This window comes from Leishmania martiniquensis, chromosome 31 (genome assembly GCF_017916325.1).
Source record: "Leishmania martiniquensis isolate LSCM1 chromosome 31, whole genome shotgun sequence".
Classification (NCBI taxonomy): Eukaryota; Euglenozoa; class Kinetoplastea; order Trypanosomatida; family Trypanosomatidae; genus Leishmania; species Leishmania martiniquensis.
This window is the reverse complement of record NC_090166.1, coordinates 902,159-917,183: the sequence shown is the minus strand read 5'-3', so window position 1 is coordinate 917,183 and position 15,025 is coordinate 902,159. Positions and strand designations below refer to the sequence as shown.

General features: G+C 59.5%; 2 protein-coding genes across 2 annotated transcripts; both read left to right on the top strand.

Annotated features, from left to right (window-relative positions):
* Positions 1-7,664: 7,664 nt before the first annotated feature.
* LSCM1_01484 (uncharacterized protein) lies at positions 7,665-11,153 on the top strand (the record flags this gene model as incomplete). Its single annotated transcript, XM_067319095.1, has 1 exon — positions 7,665-11,153. One exon carries the CDS (start codon positions 7,665-7,667, stop codon positions 11,151-11,153), a length of 3,489 nt encoding a protein of 1,162 aa, XP_067176374.1.
* A 2,035-nt stretch (positions 11,154-13,188) lies between these two features.
* On the top strand, positions 13,189-14,280 carry LSCM1_01483 (uncharacterized protein; the record flags this gene model as incomplete). The annotated part of the gene is made up of 1 exon (XM_067319094.1): positions 13,189-14,280. One exon carries the CDS (start codon positions 13,189-13,191, stop codon positions 14,278-14,280), a length of 1,092 nt encoding a protein of 363 aa, XP_067176373.1.
* Positions 14,281-15,025: the final 745 nt, after the last annotated feature.

Here is a 15,025-nt window from a genome sequence, read left to right as displayed (position 1 = left end):
TATGCGCTGGGAGAAGGCCCGTTTAGAGAGAGAGAAAGAGTACGCGCCTTTGCTGCTGTTTGGTTGGTGTCATGTTTTTTTCTTCTTTCCTCTTTCGTCGAGAGCGTACGGGGGGGCGAGTGCAGCGGCCTCCGCGTCGACAGTGTTGGAGGGAGGGTGGGAAGAGAAATGGACACGAGGAGGTTTTTAATCGCCTCTCAGCATTCCTCTCTTTCGTCCGAGCTCGTTGTGTCTGCTCACACCTCTTGTCAGCCACTCGGTCGCGACTTTTCAGCGTTGTGGTGGTCGCTCTTTCCTGCCTGTGTGTTGGCAGGTGGACTTGCCGCCAGCCGCGCGCTTAGTACTACGCCAGCTTAATGAGTGGCGTATGAGTCCTCTGATTGGGGAGGGGAGTTGCTCACGCGGGTGAGTAAGACGTTGAAGAAACTGTGGCGGCGAGTCATACAGTTGGGATCGTCGCTGGCAGCACTTACTCCTCCGCTCGCTTGCAGGGCTGCGTTTTCTTCTTTTGAGTCGATCGTTTCGCCTCTCTTAAGGGAAGTTCTTTGAAGTGGTGTATCTTTTCTTTGTTTGTATATTTTGTGTCTCTCCCGCCTCTCCCTCGCTCTCTCTCTCGTCGATCCGTCGTATGTCTTTGTTACGTTCACTGGCTTGCCGCTCTTCCCGCCACCGCCGCCCCCTTGCCGGACAGTCCCCCTCCCTCAGTGCTTGCAGAGCTCTCTACGCAAGCATCAGCAACTCGGTCATCAACAGCGATCAAATAAAACAAAAAAAGAGCGCAGAGAAAGCAGAAATGGTCTACGTTGCGGGCATCCATCCAGCAAAGAGGTTCGTCAGCATGCGTTTGGGACATGAGCGGCCCGCTTCTCTCAACGCCCAGATTTTGTGTCTCTGGCGCTGCCCACATGGCGCGGATCCACGCGTCAGCCGGTGCCTCAGCACACCGCCGTCGAAGGCTCGAACCTCCATGCCTGTGAATTCACCACATCATCGTGCGCGCGCGCTTCCTTTCTGTGGTCTGAGTCACTCTCTTTTCTGCAAACGACCCCCGCAGCGTTCCCTCGTATTCCTCTTTCATCCCCGCCTGCGTGGACCTCCTGCTCCTCCACCTCCGCGGCTCTCTCTCTCTCGCTCGCTCTCGCCCCTTCCCTTCGCATTCCGTAAACCCCCTCACCTCCTCCTCTCTCGCCTCACCATACTCATTCCTATTGGTGCCCTCCCGCACACGCGTAACGCGCAAACGGTGCGCATACGCCCGTGCGCCGCCCTTATTTGTGCGATTTACTCTCCCTTGCAGGCACACACACAAACACACACAGATACACATTTAGATGTGTGTGTGTTTGGTTGAGGTACGCCTACAGCTGTGTGGTGCCGAGCACGAATTCGTCAGCCTCGTTCCCCTCCGCTTTCCTTTGCCGACTCGACGTTTGGGCTCCCTCGGCCATCCATTGCATAGCAGTTTGTGTGGTTAAGAGGGAGAGAGAGGGAGGGAGCGAGAGTCCTCCTTACACCGTGTCTCCTCCTCTGCTCGCCATAGTGTTTGTATCGCCACCAGCACCACCACCGCCCTTTCCGCCCTCCACCCTCCCCTGACTCTCTTGTGCCGCGACTGCACTCCCCCAGGCGCAGGGGGGGCACCCTCATCACAACCTGCACAGTTTGCACAATAAGGCAGTCTGTCTGTTTACTTTTGGTCGAAGAGAAGTTTATTTCTCGCTCTCAGCTCATCATCGAAAAAGTCAATACGCGCGAGCCTATACCCGGCCTTCAATCTGATTGTTGTCTTCCCACCTGCCCACCCTTGTTCTGCTACTGTGGCGCTGCGAGCACGGCGAGACGACGGCCCGCTCAAGCGCTTCCACGCGACATCTCCGTCCCCCTCCCCTTTTCTGTGTTTTTTTGGGGGATGTGCACTGCGCTCTCTTTCACCCCCTTCCCTCCCCTCACGTGGCACGCCATTTTCGTCGTGTGCTGGTTGGAGCTCTTCTCGTCATTTTCGTGCAGCTCTCTGTTCCGTCTCCCGCGCGCTTTGCTGATGCCCCTCTCACAACCTCTATGCCTCTTGGCGGCCTCTTCCCCGATCTCTGCCTGCCCCGTGAAGCAGCCCACTGTACCCTCTCTCACACCCCAACCGCTCCTCACCCTTCTCCTCTCTCTCTCGTTCATATTCTTCGTTCCGCATTTCCACTCTCTGTGCGTGCACCCGCTCTTCTCAGCTTTTATGCATACAATTATAGGTGTACATGTTCGTATATATATATATACACCGTCTGCATCCGTGTGCCCCAATCCTTTTTCTCCTGCCCTTATCAGCCATCCCCACCGCTGTCGCTCCACCCAACTCCGCCTCGCCCACCCACACCCCTTTCACCTGTTCACGCCACTTCACGACCTCTCTTCCTCTCCTTCTTTTTTGGCCTCTCTGCACCTCTCTCCTGACGTCGTTCTCGCGGTGCTTCATCGATCACCGGCGCCTCTCGCGCCGGCGCTCGTCCAGACAAACGTGACCTTCGGGACTCTGTGCACAGTGCGTACATCCAGCGAAAAAAAAAGGAGGGCTGGAGGAGTGCGAGGAACTGAGCATCTGATTCGTCTAGTGCACCATGACCGACGGAGCCAGATTAGACGGGATCGTCTTCATCGCTGTCACCAGCACCCTGCTGGTCATCACGGCTGCGGTGGTGACGGCACTCCTTTCGTACTTCGGCACCGCCCCATTTTGCTGCTGTTACAATGATGACAGCGACGCGCCTGACGAGGACGACGCAGGCGTGAGGGTGGAGTCAGAGCACCCGTACCAGCAGCCGAAATCTGGAGACTCCGGCGGTAATGAACTCGAGTTCAACCCGATCGGCAGGACACCCACCTCTATCACGGTGGTCAGCTCTGCCGGCCGCGTTGAGGAGAAGGGGGCCGCACAAGGCTAGAGCGCGCACACACACACCACGAACATACGAGAGCCCCGCGCTTTGCAGGGGCCCGGCACCGTCTCGGCGGCTGAACCGGGCACTTCGGTGTGCACGGGACACCTGACGAATGATGAAGGAGAGACTGTCCCGGTCTGTCCCAGATTCGCTTGGGGAACCTCACTTTCCCCTCTCTACGCTTCAGATAGGAGGGCCTGTGTCTACGGCGGCCCTGGCCACAGCACCGCGGCAAGACATACATGCGCCAACAGATGCTGTGGAGAGAGGGAAGGTACAGTGTTTACCGCGTTGGGCGGCGCCATTGCTCTCTTTTCTTTTGGCTGTTGTGAGCCTCCCCTCTTTTTTTCGACGCTGGTCTGCCCTGTATATTTTTCGTCACTGCGCGCGTGCCTGCTGTGATTATTATCGGTGCCGGCGCGTGCCATCCCCGCGGTGACGCAGTCGAAGGCCTCTTTGGAGCCCTTCGACTCTGTGTGTTTGTGTGTATGTGTGTGTGTGCTCGCACTCTATTCGCGCCTCTCTCGCGTCACGCCGTCAACCCGACGTCGCTCGTCTTCTCCTGTGACAATGGCCTCACCATTACAAAATTTTGCACACGGCGCTTCTCCTCCGCCACCACCACTCCCACTTCCTCCTCTTCTCCCCTTGATCACACCTCAAATGCCCTCACCTCTCCCTCCCTCTCATAGGCCGCTGATGCGTGAAGAGCCGTTTCTTCTGAACGTTTTTCTATTTGTGTCGGGCCGTCGGCTGCCGACTACGACGGTTCTGTTTTGTCTTTGCCTCTCTTTGGTCGGCTGTCCTTTGCCCCGTTTCGGGGGAACCCAAAAAGGAGGAAAGGGTTGGCACTCGACGAGCGCCTGTGCCCTGCCACCCCTCCTCTTTTTCTTCCCCGTGACGTCTTGTCTTGCTCCTCTCCTCAGGTGGGCTGTAATACAGGCACTGAGACGCCGTCCCCACCACCACCACCTACACCCACCCACCCCACCCATTTTCTCGCAGTGGCTTCACTACCTTGTTGCGATGCCTCCCTCGCTTCGACTCTCATCTATCACGTGGATGAGCAACGGAGCGGAAAGGCGGGGGGAGGGAGGGAGGGGGGGTGCTGCGCGGGCGCTGCAGCTGCTACTTCCATGCAAAAACGCACGGTTGTGTGCGTAGACAGATATCTGTACGCGCCTGCGGTAACGATCCCCCTTTTCCATCAGCCCTGCGTTCGCTCTCTCTCTCTGCTCCGCCCACACACGCACACACACACTTTCCTTTGTTTTCCATCGTGACAAAATCTATGTGCGCACTCCCTCCCAGCGCGTGAGATGGGTTGACTGAAGATGCCTCTTAAGGCGCAGCAAATCACTTTTCTTTTGTGTGTATTGAGGAGGTGGAGGGTGGAGGGAGCACGACGCATCAGCGAAAGGGCTAAATATGCATATATATATATATGTGTGTGTATATGCGTATATATATATTAAATATATATAGTGAGAGGTGAACGATGACTCGCAACACAGAACAGAGCATTTATTACTTTTTTCACCCCCTCCCTCCCTCCACACTCTTTTTTGTCATCTCCCTCTCTCTCCTCTTGCATTAACTTCTACCTTGGCCTGGGGCAGCTTCTGATGTCCGGTCAAGTGGCTCATGGTGTTTTCCTCTTCCGTTGGAGTGCTCGAGTGTGAGGACATCTTTGATTGGGGCTGGGAGGGGGGCACATGCTCACTCTTCCTATATGCATATATATATATATATATATGAAGAGAGATGGATGAATGCCCTCGATGCCGCGCACGTGGGCGTGTGTGCAAGTGCACGTGCAAAGGAGATGAGCGTCGCGTCGCAAGGGGACGTCGGGAGATGCCAAACTTCCCCACCCACTCCCAACGAATGCTACCCAGTGAGGAAGGGGAGAGAGGAAGCAGCCGTCCAGTACGCGTCACCTGCCGACCACTCGACTAACGCCATCGCACGAGCAGAGGGCCGACTGCGCTGCACATACGACATACCAACTCAACATGTAAGATGTACACGAACGCTCTGCATTGATTCCTTTTTTTCTCGCTTATCATCTCTGCTCGATGCACCTCCCTCAAGATATCCTTCCTTCACCCTCTCGCTGCCCGTCTCTCTTCGAAGTCCCTGTCTTCTTACCCAATTCATTCTCGGCTCCCTGCCGATCCCCCCCCTTTCCCCTTCGCTTCTCTTACATCTCAGCCGCTCCTCTCCCTCACCCCCGCCTCTTTTAGCTGCTTCCCTCTCGAACAAATGCGATTTCCCTTTCGCGTTGTGTGTGGGGGGAGGGAGGAGAGGGGGGAGCTTACGTTGACCTCCCTCGCGTCTCTGCTCTCTCTCTCTCCCTCTCCCTCTCTCGTTCCTTTTCTGTGTCGGCGTGGCAACTTGTCGAACAAGGCGTGTTGCTACGGTCGAGGGTGAGGTCGAGCCAGCCATGTGTAACGTCCACATCAGCGCAAGGAGATGGTGTACGCGGCGTTGATGCCACTGTGTCACTTAGTCGGTCGTCCCTGCCGGAGACCGTGAAGAGCGAGGGGGGAGGAGGCAGAGAAGAAGAAAAAAAGCGACGGGCCAACTTGACGTCACTCGGCGCAGGGACGTGGTGGCGCTTCTCTCTCTCTGTAACAGCCTTAGTACCGCAGACCTCTCCATGTGTCCCACACCGACTTCTCCTTCAGGGCGTCTGTTATGCATATACATTTTTTCGTATGCTCGCCGATCCCCGTAAGGAATGGCCCATGGAGATGGAAGACGGCGTATGCTGCCAACGCAAATCGAAAATGCAGTGAGCAGCGTTGATGGCGTCTTCCACTTTTTTTCAAATGTCTTGCTGTACTCTGCGCGAAAGATCGGAATGGGGTGTGCTGTTCCTTTTTCTTTCTTGGTGTGTATGTGTATGTGTGTGTGTGTGTGTTGTGTGTCGAATTCGCTCCCCTCTTCTCTCTCTTTGGTGTTCGCTACACCCCTCCCCCAGCTGCCAGCGGCGCCCCCACCACCTCCACCACCTCTGTCAGTATTCGACAGAGGCGCTCCAGCAGAGCCTTTCCTCGTTGTAGTGGCCGAGAAACACTGTAAGCCGATGATCAGACTTGCGCAAGGGAAGCACCAAACATCGCCCCAGGAATCGGTGGCCTGCGGTATCCTCTCCTCCGCCCCCACCCCCATTCCCATCACTCTTTGAATACAAACAGCTGCGCAATCATCTGTTACCCTTCTTGAGCCGCTACAGAGCGACTTCCACTGTACCCTACGGCGGCACTTCAAAACTCTGGGTGCTTCAACGGCTGCTCCTCTACCCTTCCCACGGCCCCCCTCTCTCCCCTCTCCTCCCCCCTTGGTTTTGCCTCGCTCGACTCCTCTGCCCCCTTCGCGTGTGTGAATGGCTGCGATGTTTCGACTGTGTCTCCGTGTGCGTCTGCGTGTGTGTGTGTGTGTCGTCGGCGTCAGAGAAGGGCGGCATGACTGCTGGTCGTCTCTCTCCTTTTACCTTTTGGTTTCCTCCGCTTTGGTCACCCGAAAAGGGGGTAAGCTATGCGCGTAATGCCCCTCCCCTCCCCAACAGAAAGCGCGGCACTGAAGAAAAGGGGGCCTTCTGTCGAGCGGGTGCGGGCGGAAGAAACGAACGGAGTACGATTTTGGGTGGCGCCTCCTTCTCCACCACCCCACCCCACCCTCATACGCCGTTTTCGGTCTCTTCCCCACACGTCCTTTTACCGCACACGGGGCAAAGAGAGCCGGCGACTTGTACAGACATTTAAATGACTTCGAGATGTTTATGGACGGACTCGGGGAGGGGAGCGAGCCAATGGCAGTTTGCAGTGCCGCTGCGCCATGGTACCATGTCCACATTCGCCCGTGCTCTCTTCGGCGCCGACCACACTTGAGTGGACGGCGGGAACGCTGTACGTGCGTCCAGCTGGCAGCTGGCAGCGCACAGGTATGCCTCCCGCCTCCGTATTCCTCTCTCATACACACTTTCCTCCTCCGGCCTGCCTGCTTGCTCACCGCCCACCACCACCACCATCACTCTTTGCTTGGCCACCCAAACAATGGAAAGGCAACGGACGCTCCCCCGGCTCTCCCTCACCTCTCCCCCTCGCAACGGTGACCGCTACGCAGGCTTTCCGCCTTTCCCTTAGCACCCTGATCCTCTCATCTTGCTTTCTCTGCGTCTTTGCGCAGTCCGTCTCGCGCGGCGACTTGTTCTCTGTCGCTCCCTCTTTTCATACATATTTTTTGTTTCTTTGCAGGAGTCGGAGGGCTGTCACCGTGCTGATACCATCGGTGGGTGCACTAGGCGCCCTCCTCGAACTGCTTGAAAGCCCTCGCGCTGATCAACTCTGCAGCTTCCGGCAGTGCTATCCTTAACTGGTGTCGGTCACCACCAGTCGCACATCCACAGTCTTCCCTCTCTCGCTATCTTCATCGCTTCCCCTCGCTTCACACGGCGTGTTGCTCCTCACCGGCGCCTTCTCCAGCTACTGGCACGCACACGCACATCTCTCTTCTTCCTTTAGCCGCCTGTCTCTCCCAGCAGACGCTCACCAGAGAAACCTCAATCCTTTTGTTGTTGCCCCTCACCCTTCCCAGCTCTAGGCGCGCACGCCGTCTGTGCGCTGTCACAACGATCACCCGCGCGTACGGTGACGTCGCCCGTCGGCAAAGGGTCCGGAGCGCGCGACCTCCGTTATCTACCCGCTCATCCGCAGGAGCTCCCCGCCATCCATGTCAGTGTTACCCTCCACCATCATCGCCGAAGACACGACTTCACCGGTCCGACATGCTCCCCTTCTCGTGTCCGTCGACAGTGGCGCCGCACAGCCGCAGCCCCATCCACACGAATGCGACCGGCACGATCCGCACCCACACTACACCGCACCGCCACCGCAGCCGGCACTGCCAGAGCACGGGGGAGCCCGAGATGGCGCTCTCCCGTCAGCGCAAGAGGCGGCCACACCGACGCTTCCCGTCGTGGCCCTGACCGAACCCTCCTCGCCGCAGACGCTGCCTCGAGTTGAGCAGTCGTACCAGCAGCTGCCGGTCACGTACGCACCCTGGGGCATGATGCCACCGCCAATGCCGCAGACTGCTGGCGGCACTCGCGTTCACCAGCCCTACCCCACCCCTGGCGCACTGCCCAGCATCACATCGGCCGCGGGTGCGGCGCAGGGAACGCCCGTCATCTCCCTCGGCCTCCAGGTGCCTCTGAGCCCCGCCAAGCGGGTGCTCACCCTCTACGCGCCCCTCCTATTAGCCCTCACGATGGCTATGGGGCTGCTACTCCTCTCCTTCTTCACGCCCATCTGCACCGCGCACTTGAACTTCACACGCGGGGTCACGGACATACAGGGCCGCGCGGCCTACACCGAATGTATCCAAGGGAGCCTTGGAAAGCACTTGAGCACATATGCACTCTTTTCCCCCTGCACCGTCTTCAAGCAGCACGCCTGCGACATCATCACTGACGATCAGGTGTCCGGATGGATGCAGTCCGTCACCAATGGCATGCAAGCGCCGCTTCCTGATCTTCTGTTCCACAGCGGCATTGACCAAGCCCACGTGCGCTCCTGCTCCTACATTCATCTCCCGACAGTAACGACACGCCTGGCGCCTCAGCCACGGGGGGTCGTGGCCCCACGGGCGATCCGTCGGCGCGCCCTCGGAGATGGTGATGGCCTGGCTCAACCTGCTCCGCCTCTGTACAGGCGCCGCGGCCCGAGCGACGTAGGCAGCCGCCTGAGAGACGTCACTGCGAGCCTTCCAACGATACACTCACGCGCCCCTCCCGCTCTCGGTGTCTCTGGGCCGAGCGATGGCCTCGGCCACAACGACCCCAGACACGTATTCCCCGCTGCTAGGGCGCCGCCTGGCAGCCACGCGAGCCACGTTCGCATCGTCCTCAACAGCTCCGCCCCTCAGTGCGCAGAAGCCGTCTTCACCCTGAGATGCGACGGCGACGCCCACACGGCCCCCATGCTCAACCTCACAGCCATCCATAACGTCGACGTCTCCGCATACCTGCTGGACGTCGACAGGGCAAACACCTCGAAGGTCATGTCCGCCGTGGACCTCATTACTAGCGCGAACCCAAAGGATGTGGTGCACGGCTACAAGCCCGGAATGACCACCTGCGCTGAGTACCTAGAGGAGTGCCGCGCGGACAAGGATGGGTACTACGTTGTAATTGCCCCCGCCAGCCCACTGTACAGTTGCGGGCAAGGATCCATCAGGCCGCCGGGGGATGGCCACTGGAAGGGCCACCCCCCGGCGGTTGCGGGCGTGGTTGTCTGCGACCTCACCTTCTACGAGCTGACTGCAAACACGACCGGCGCCCTCCGCTTCACCGCGAGGGCGCAATTCGTCATGAACATGGTCTTGTATCCGGCCGGCGCTCGCTTTACTGGCAGCACCACAAGGGTACCAGTGAGCCTCACGCTGTCTTCTATTCTCCTCATGTTCACCAACGCCTTCGTGCTGCTCGCCACCGTCCTCACAGCGGTGGCATTAGGCATGATGCCCAGGCAGCGCGCCAAGCTCCGCCAGCTCAGTGCCGCTCTGGAGGCGGACGCGTCCCTGGCGATGGGGATTCTGTACCGCGCCCAGAGTGCCGCGGCAGTGGCCATGCCGTGGACAGCGGCACCAACGGCTGCAGTGCTCGGTACGCCCGGCGCATCCGGGGCCGGGACAGGCCACACCGCAGATACAGCAGACGGCACATTCGTGGTGTCTTCCATCTCCCCACCCACGGGGCCACCACAGCCGCACATTCAGGTGCCGCAGCAGCCGTCGGCGGTGCACACGTCCCCCTCAGCGCGGCCGGCGGTAGCATCGCCCATGCTCCTCGTGCCCCCATACTACGAGTCTGGCGCGATGGTGGTGCCGCCGCCGATGCCTTCCGTGGTGGGCAGCGCTCTCTCACCATACAGCGAAGGCTACTATCTCCAGCCGGAGCTTGGTCCGAGTAGCGCAGCGGCGCCCCAAAATAGTGCAGCCGACGGTGTCGCCACCGATGTTGGTACGCCAAACGCGGGTCTGTCCACTGCAGCGCCGCCGCCGGAGATGGAGGCGCAGCACGAGGGGATCTGCCGCAGCACCGCACGTGGCGGTGCTTCAGGCACAGCGTCCTCCGACACGAGTCCTTTGGCGCAGGAGGAGAGCGCGGCGAGCGGCAGCGGCGGCACGCAAGAGGCACCTGCATCTAGCAACACCACGCTCCTCCTCGACTGGCATTCGCGGCAGCGGGGCGGCACAGAGGGCGTGGTGCACTCAGACGCCGATGGTGACAGCGACAGCGCGCAGGAGCTCGCCTCGCTCCACGAAGCTGGCTCCTCCCTCTTTACCCGGCCGTCTCGCGGCGGCGGCGGCGAAGCCGATAACGGCGAGCGTGCGATGCATGAGGGCATCCGCCAGCGTAGCGCCTCGTCACCGCCTGGGAGCAGCGGCGTTGGCGACTTGGCGGTGCCCATGTTGGTGCCGGGTGAACCCGACGCCTCACTCACCATCGGGTACCATTCTGTGCTTCTCACAGGCGATGGACACGCCGCTGATGCGATTCCGCCGCCGGTGCTGGTGCTGATGCAGCACTGGCAGCCGCTGACGACGGTGTCTGCGGCGACAGACTGGATGTTCATGCGGAGCCGACACGTCGTGAGCCAGGACATGCTGGAGGAGAGCGTTGTCTCCACGAGCAACGCAGAGGAGCGGGAGGCACCGAGCCGGTGGTGGCGCTTACGCGGGCTGCGCGACCGCGTGCTGCGGCGCAGCCGTGCGTCCACGGCAGGCGCGTCGGTGCCCAGCAACTGGCCTGATAGCGACAGTGAGGATGAGCTGAGCAGCGACAACGGCATGCCTGGAGTCGGTTATGGACCGACGGAGAGCTCTCCCGGAGCGCGCACCATTCAGCTCTTTCTGCGGCGCGCCCGGAAGTCCTACACGCGTCTGCGCCGCCAGCAGGTGACTGCTTCGGCCGCGCTGCTGTTCTACGCGAAGGCGGCGGTAATCGCAGCGCTTCTGTTCGGAATCGTCGCCACTGGGCTGCAGCTGTGGAACGTAGCCGCAAGGAACAGGGAGCGTCTGCAGTTGCGCGGCGGTGATGAGCTTACCGATGACTATGTGCTGGATGCAAGTCACCTAGCGCTCATGTCCCTCTCCCTTGCTATTCTGCTTATAGCGGTGCTGCTCACGTTTTCTGTGGAGCGAAAGAGGGTGTGGTAGAAGATAAGCGGGCAGTCTGCACTCCCCTTGCTTCCTTCTGCCCTCCTCTCCCCTTTTCCCTGCCCTCCCCCCCCCTCAACACACGCACACGTCGGTTTATTAAATATATTTTGTGTTAACTTTCGGCATGACGCTCCGCTGGCGCCTGCCGCGGCGGTAGCCCGTCTTTCTGTGTGTGTGTGTGTGTGCCACTTTGTTTTCATTGCCGCTCGCTTTGTCCCCCCCTCCTCCTCCTCCTCCTCTCCCCAATGGGAGCGGACTGTCAATCTTTTCTCGGGGGTCTTTTCATCGGTTTCGGGTACTTCACGCGCATCATGGAGCGTCGCCCTTCCTGCTCGGGGAAGAGCAAGCGGCGCCTCTCCCTCCCTCCCTCTCTCTCTCCGCGTGCGGTTGCGCGTAAGCGTCTGAGCTTCTTTGATTTTGCCCTTCCTGTGGTGTATACGATTCTCTGTTCCCTTTTCGTCACTTCTGATTTCTCGCTGACTGCCCTCCTCCCCTTTGAATTCGCTCTCCATCTCCTTTTCCTCGCCGCTCTCGCTGACTGTCGCGCACGCACGGGCCTGAGCACAGGAGGCCACACCAACACACACACACGCGCGCGGGCATGCACATATATATATATGTGATGGAACGCTGATGCGCCTGTGTGCCTCCTCATACATGTACGAGGCAGGTGAGGGTGTCTTTGGCTCACTTCTCTTTCATTTAGTGCAGTGTGTGTGTGTGTGTACGGGCGGGTATGGGGCTGAGAGGGGAGTGGGGATGGGGAGACGATCTTTTCCCATGTCTTCGGTGGCACATCCGCACGTCTCTATGTGTTTGTGTCGTTCCTCTCCCCTTTTTCTTTTTTTTGGCACTGAGCTCTCGTCATGTGTGTGAGTGCGCACATATGTATGGGCATGCGTGGCAGAGAGGATGCGAGCGCGAGTCTGAGCTCTTTTTTGTGTATGTGGGTGTTTTTCTTGCTCCCTTCGATAAATTTGTACCACACACACGCACACAGCCTTCCAGTGCTGTCATCCGTTTCGTTGTCTCTGCGACCTTTTTGGAGGGGGGAGGGAGCTTCTCCTTCAGCGCTTCGTACACCTTCCGTGTGATGCCGCCCATCCACGCATGAGGGCGAGGAGACCCGCATGCCCGTGCAGTACAGGACACCGCTGTATGCATGTGCATATATATATATATGCACATATAAGTATGTGCGTGTGTGTGTGTGTGTGTAATGGACGGTAATGTCTCTTCTCTGCGAGCGACACACTGCTCCGTAGGTGAGCCGCACGCCGAGCGCCTTAGAGTTGTATGTGCCGCGGCGCCCACTCTTTACTGGGTCAGTGTCGGGGAGTAGAAGCGAGGCCTGATAGCTCGACACCCATAGCTCTTCAAGTCTTCGTCTCCCTCTCTGGAGGCTTCCACACACACACATTCACTAACATGCACTGTGTGCGCTTATGTGCGTGCACGTTTATGTTAGTGTGTGTGTGCATGTGACAGAGTAACACTACAGTGGACAGTGTGCGACGCATGCGTGCACACGCTGCCGCCTGAGCCGTGGAGGAATTATGGATGGCATCCCTCTCCTCTGCACTAGGCAATCACCAACAGCTCCCTCTCCCCACCCCCAACCCCACCCCCTGACACGCATCACCTCCACCGGTGCACACTCGCTGCCTCTTTTACTCTCTCCATACGGGTTCTCTTCTGCCACCGCTACTCTACGCCCGTCGCCACGCGCGGATGAGGCTGAGCTCGAGTGATATGAAGCACGCACGCTCGCCGTGATACCCATCCACATATTATTCGCCCACACTCCTCTCTATACGTTTTCCCCGCGAAGCGGACGCGCCTCGCCTCTCTCTCTCCTTGTCGGTCGCTCACGTGGTGCACGTCGAGTCCTCCACACAGTAAGACACACGCGAGCTCCAGCCAACATCTGTAATCTGCCATCCACCCTATCCTCGCCCCTCGCGCTTACTCACCCATATCTACCCCCACGTCTCAACCTTCTTTTCTTCCCCCCACTCCCGCGCTCTCGCTCATGGACTGCGCTGTCCCCCCCTTCGAGGCCTCCCACGCCTCTCTGTGCCCGGACACGCCGAACTCACTGATGAAGGTCACTCCCGTATGGGCGATTACCGCACCATCTGACCCGTGTCCCACCGCCATTTCGCAGGCATCCGGGGAGACGCTGAGCGCCTTTGCAGGAGGATCAGCGACCACGAAGCCGGCGGCCCATACTGCCCACGCTCTCTCCAAGAAGCCCCCCTTCTCCACGATATCGGCTATCCGCCGCTTCGTGTGCCGAAGCAGCATCATGCAACCGTTCATGGCAGAGCGTGCAGTCAAGGAGAAAGTCATACTGCCGCCGCCCATCTATTACCTCTACCCCCTGGTGGGCGAGGCTCAGCACTCGCCGAGCCAGAGAGCAGACCATTTCGCCGCATGTGGCGACAGCAGGCCGGAGGCGGAAAAGGTCAAGATCTGCCAGCCCTGTGGCGATGTGTTCCGCTTCACATGGACAACCAAAGAGGTAAAGGCGATGCAAATGAGGCAACGTGAGCACCTGCGCAGGCAGCGCCGCAGCCCTCACGCACCAGCACTGGTGCGACTGGAGGAGCTGTCACCGAATCTTCTGAACGATGCTTATATGGGGCAACGGGGAAAGGCGAGCACGGCCATCTCCGATGCGGCCGCGCGGACGACGCACTGCGATGTGGCGGAGGCACTCTCCGGCCTCTGCACGCGTGCCATTCCGCAAGCAGAGTACATCCACAGCGTCTTCCAGTACCGTATGAACGTTCTCCAGAAGCGCATCGACGCCGTTCCCACCGGAGTAGTGGTCCCCGCCATTGTACAGGCCACCACGGCGCTTCGCAACCGGCCAGAGAGCCGACGCGGCGAACGCTTTCCGAAGAAGACGAAGGGCACGGCTACTTCCGAAAAGGCGGCATCGCCCATGGAAGTGCCAACGGTTACGTTTCCACACCCCGGCTTGCCTTTCACGTACCAGGATCTCGCCCAAGACCCCCTCCATCTGACCCCCCCGCAGCGCGCGGAGCGCCGCGCGGCACTGCTGCATGAGAGGACGCTGTCCGAAGAGGTCTACGGTCAGCCTGTCCCGTACTCCTGAGGTCACGCACAGGCGGCGCAGGCAGAGGCGCCTACACGCCCCCTTCACCCGGAGCGCAGAACGGGTGCCCTCGGCGGTGCGTGTGCTGGTGCGTTTCTTAACCCCTGCTGTCCACTGCGCGTAGTCCATATGGCCCCTCTCCCACAAGGAGGCGACGCAGCGAACAGGCGAGGTGCGTTTCCTCTTTTTTAACCCTTCCCCCCTCCCCCATCTCTAGCTGCGCACTCGGCGCTTCTGCTCTGTCTTCATCACCTACGCATTGAATGGCCCCTCACCTCACCTCACCTCTGCCTCTCTGTCTCTCTGTTCTCCCTTACCATTCATCTGCTTTCCTCTCTTCCGCTTTTTTTGTGTGCGCCCATGTACACCCCCTGCTTACGCACATGTGAATACTATGATGGCGAAGGCGAACCTTGGGCACTGAATGCTGAAGCCCCAATGCCGCTCCCGCCCTCGCCCCTCTTTGACGTGTTTCCTGTGCACCCCCCCTACCCCCACGCCAGCATGTGGGGAGGACGCCAGTCCCTTGGAGGCGAGGCGAGAAAAGGGGCAGATCCTCTGCTCTCTGTGCCCGCGACGGCTGTGCACCTTTGCCGTGAAGTAACGGCGCAGCGGGATCGGGGCGGGAGGTGAATGGCCGAATTTACCGTTTCGTTCTCGAGCGGGTGTGAAGTCTTCAGTCCGCCTGCCTGTGCTGCTTTTATTTTGTGCTATCTTTGCGAGGCGGTCCGAGTGGCCGGACGCT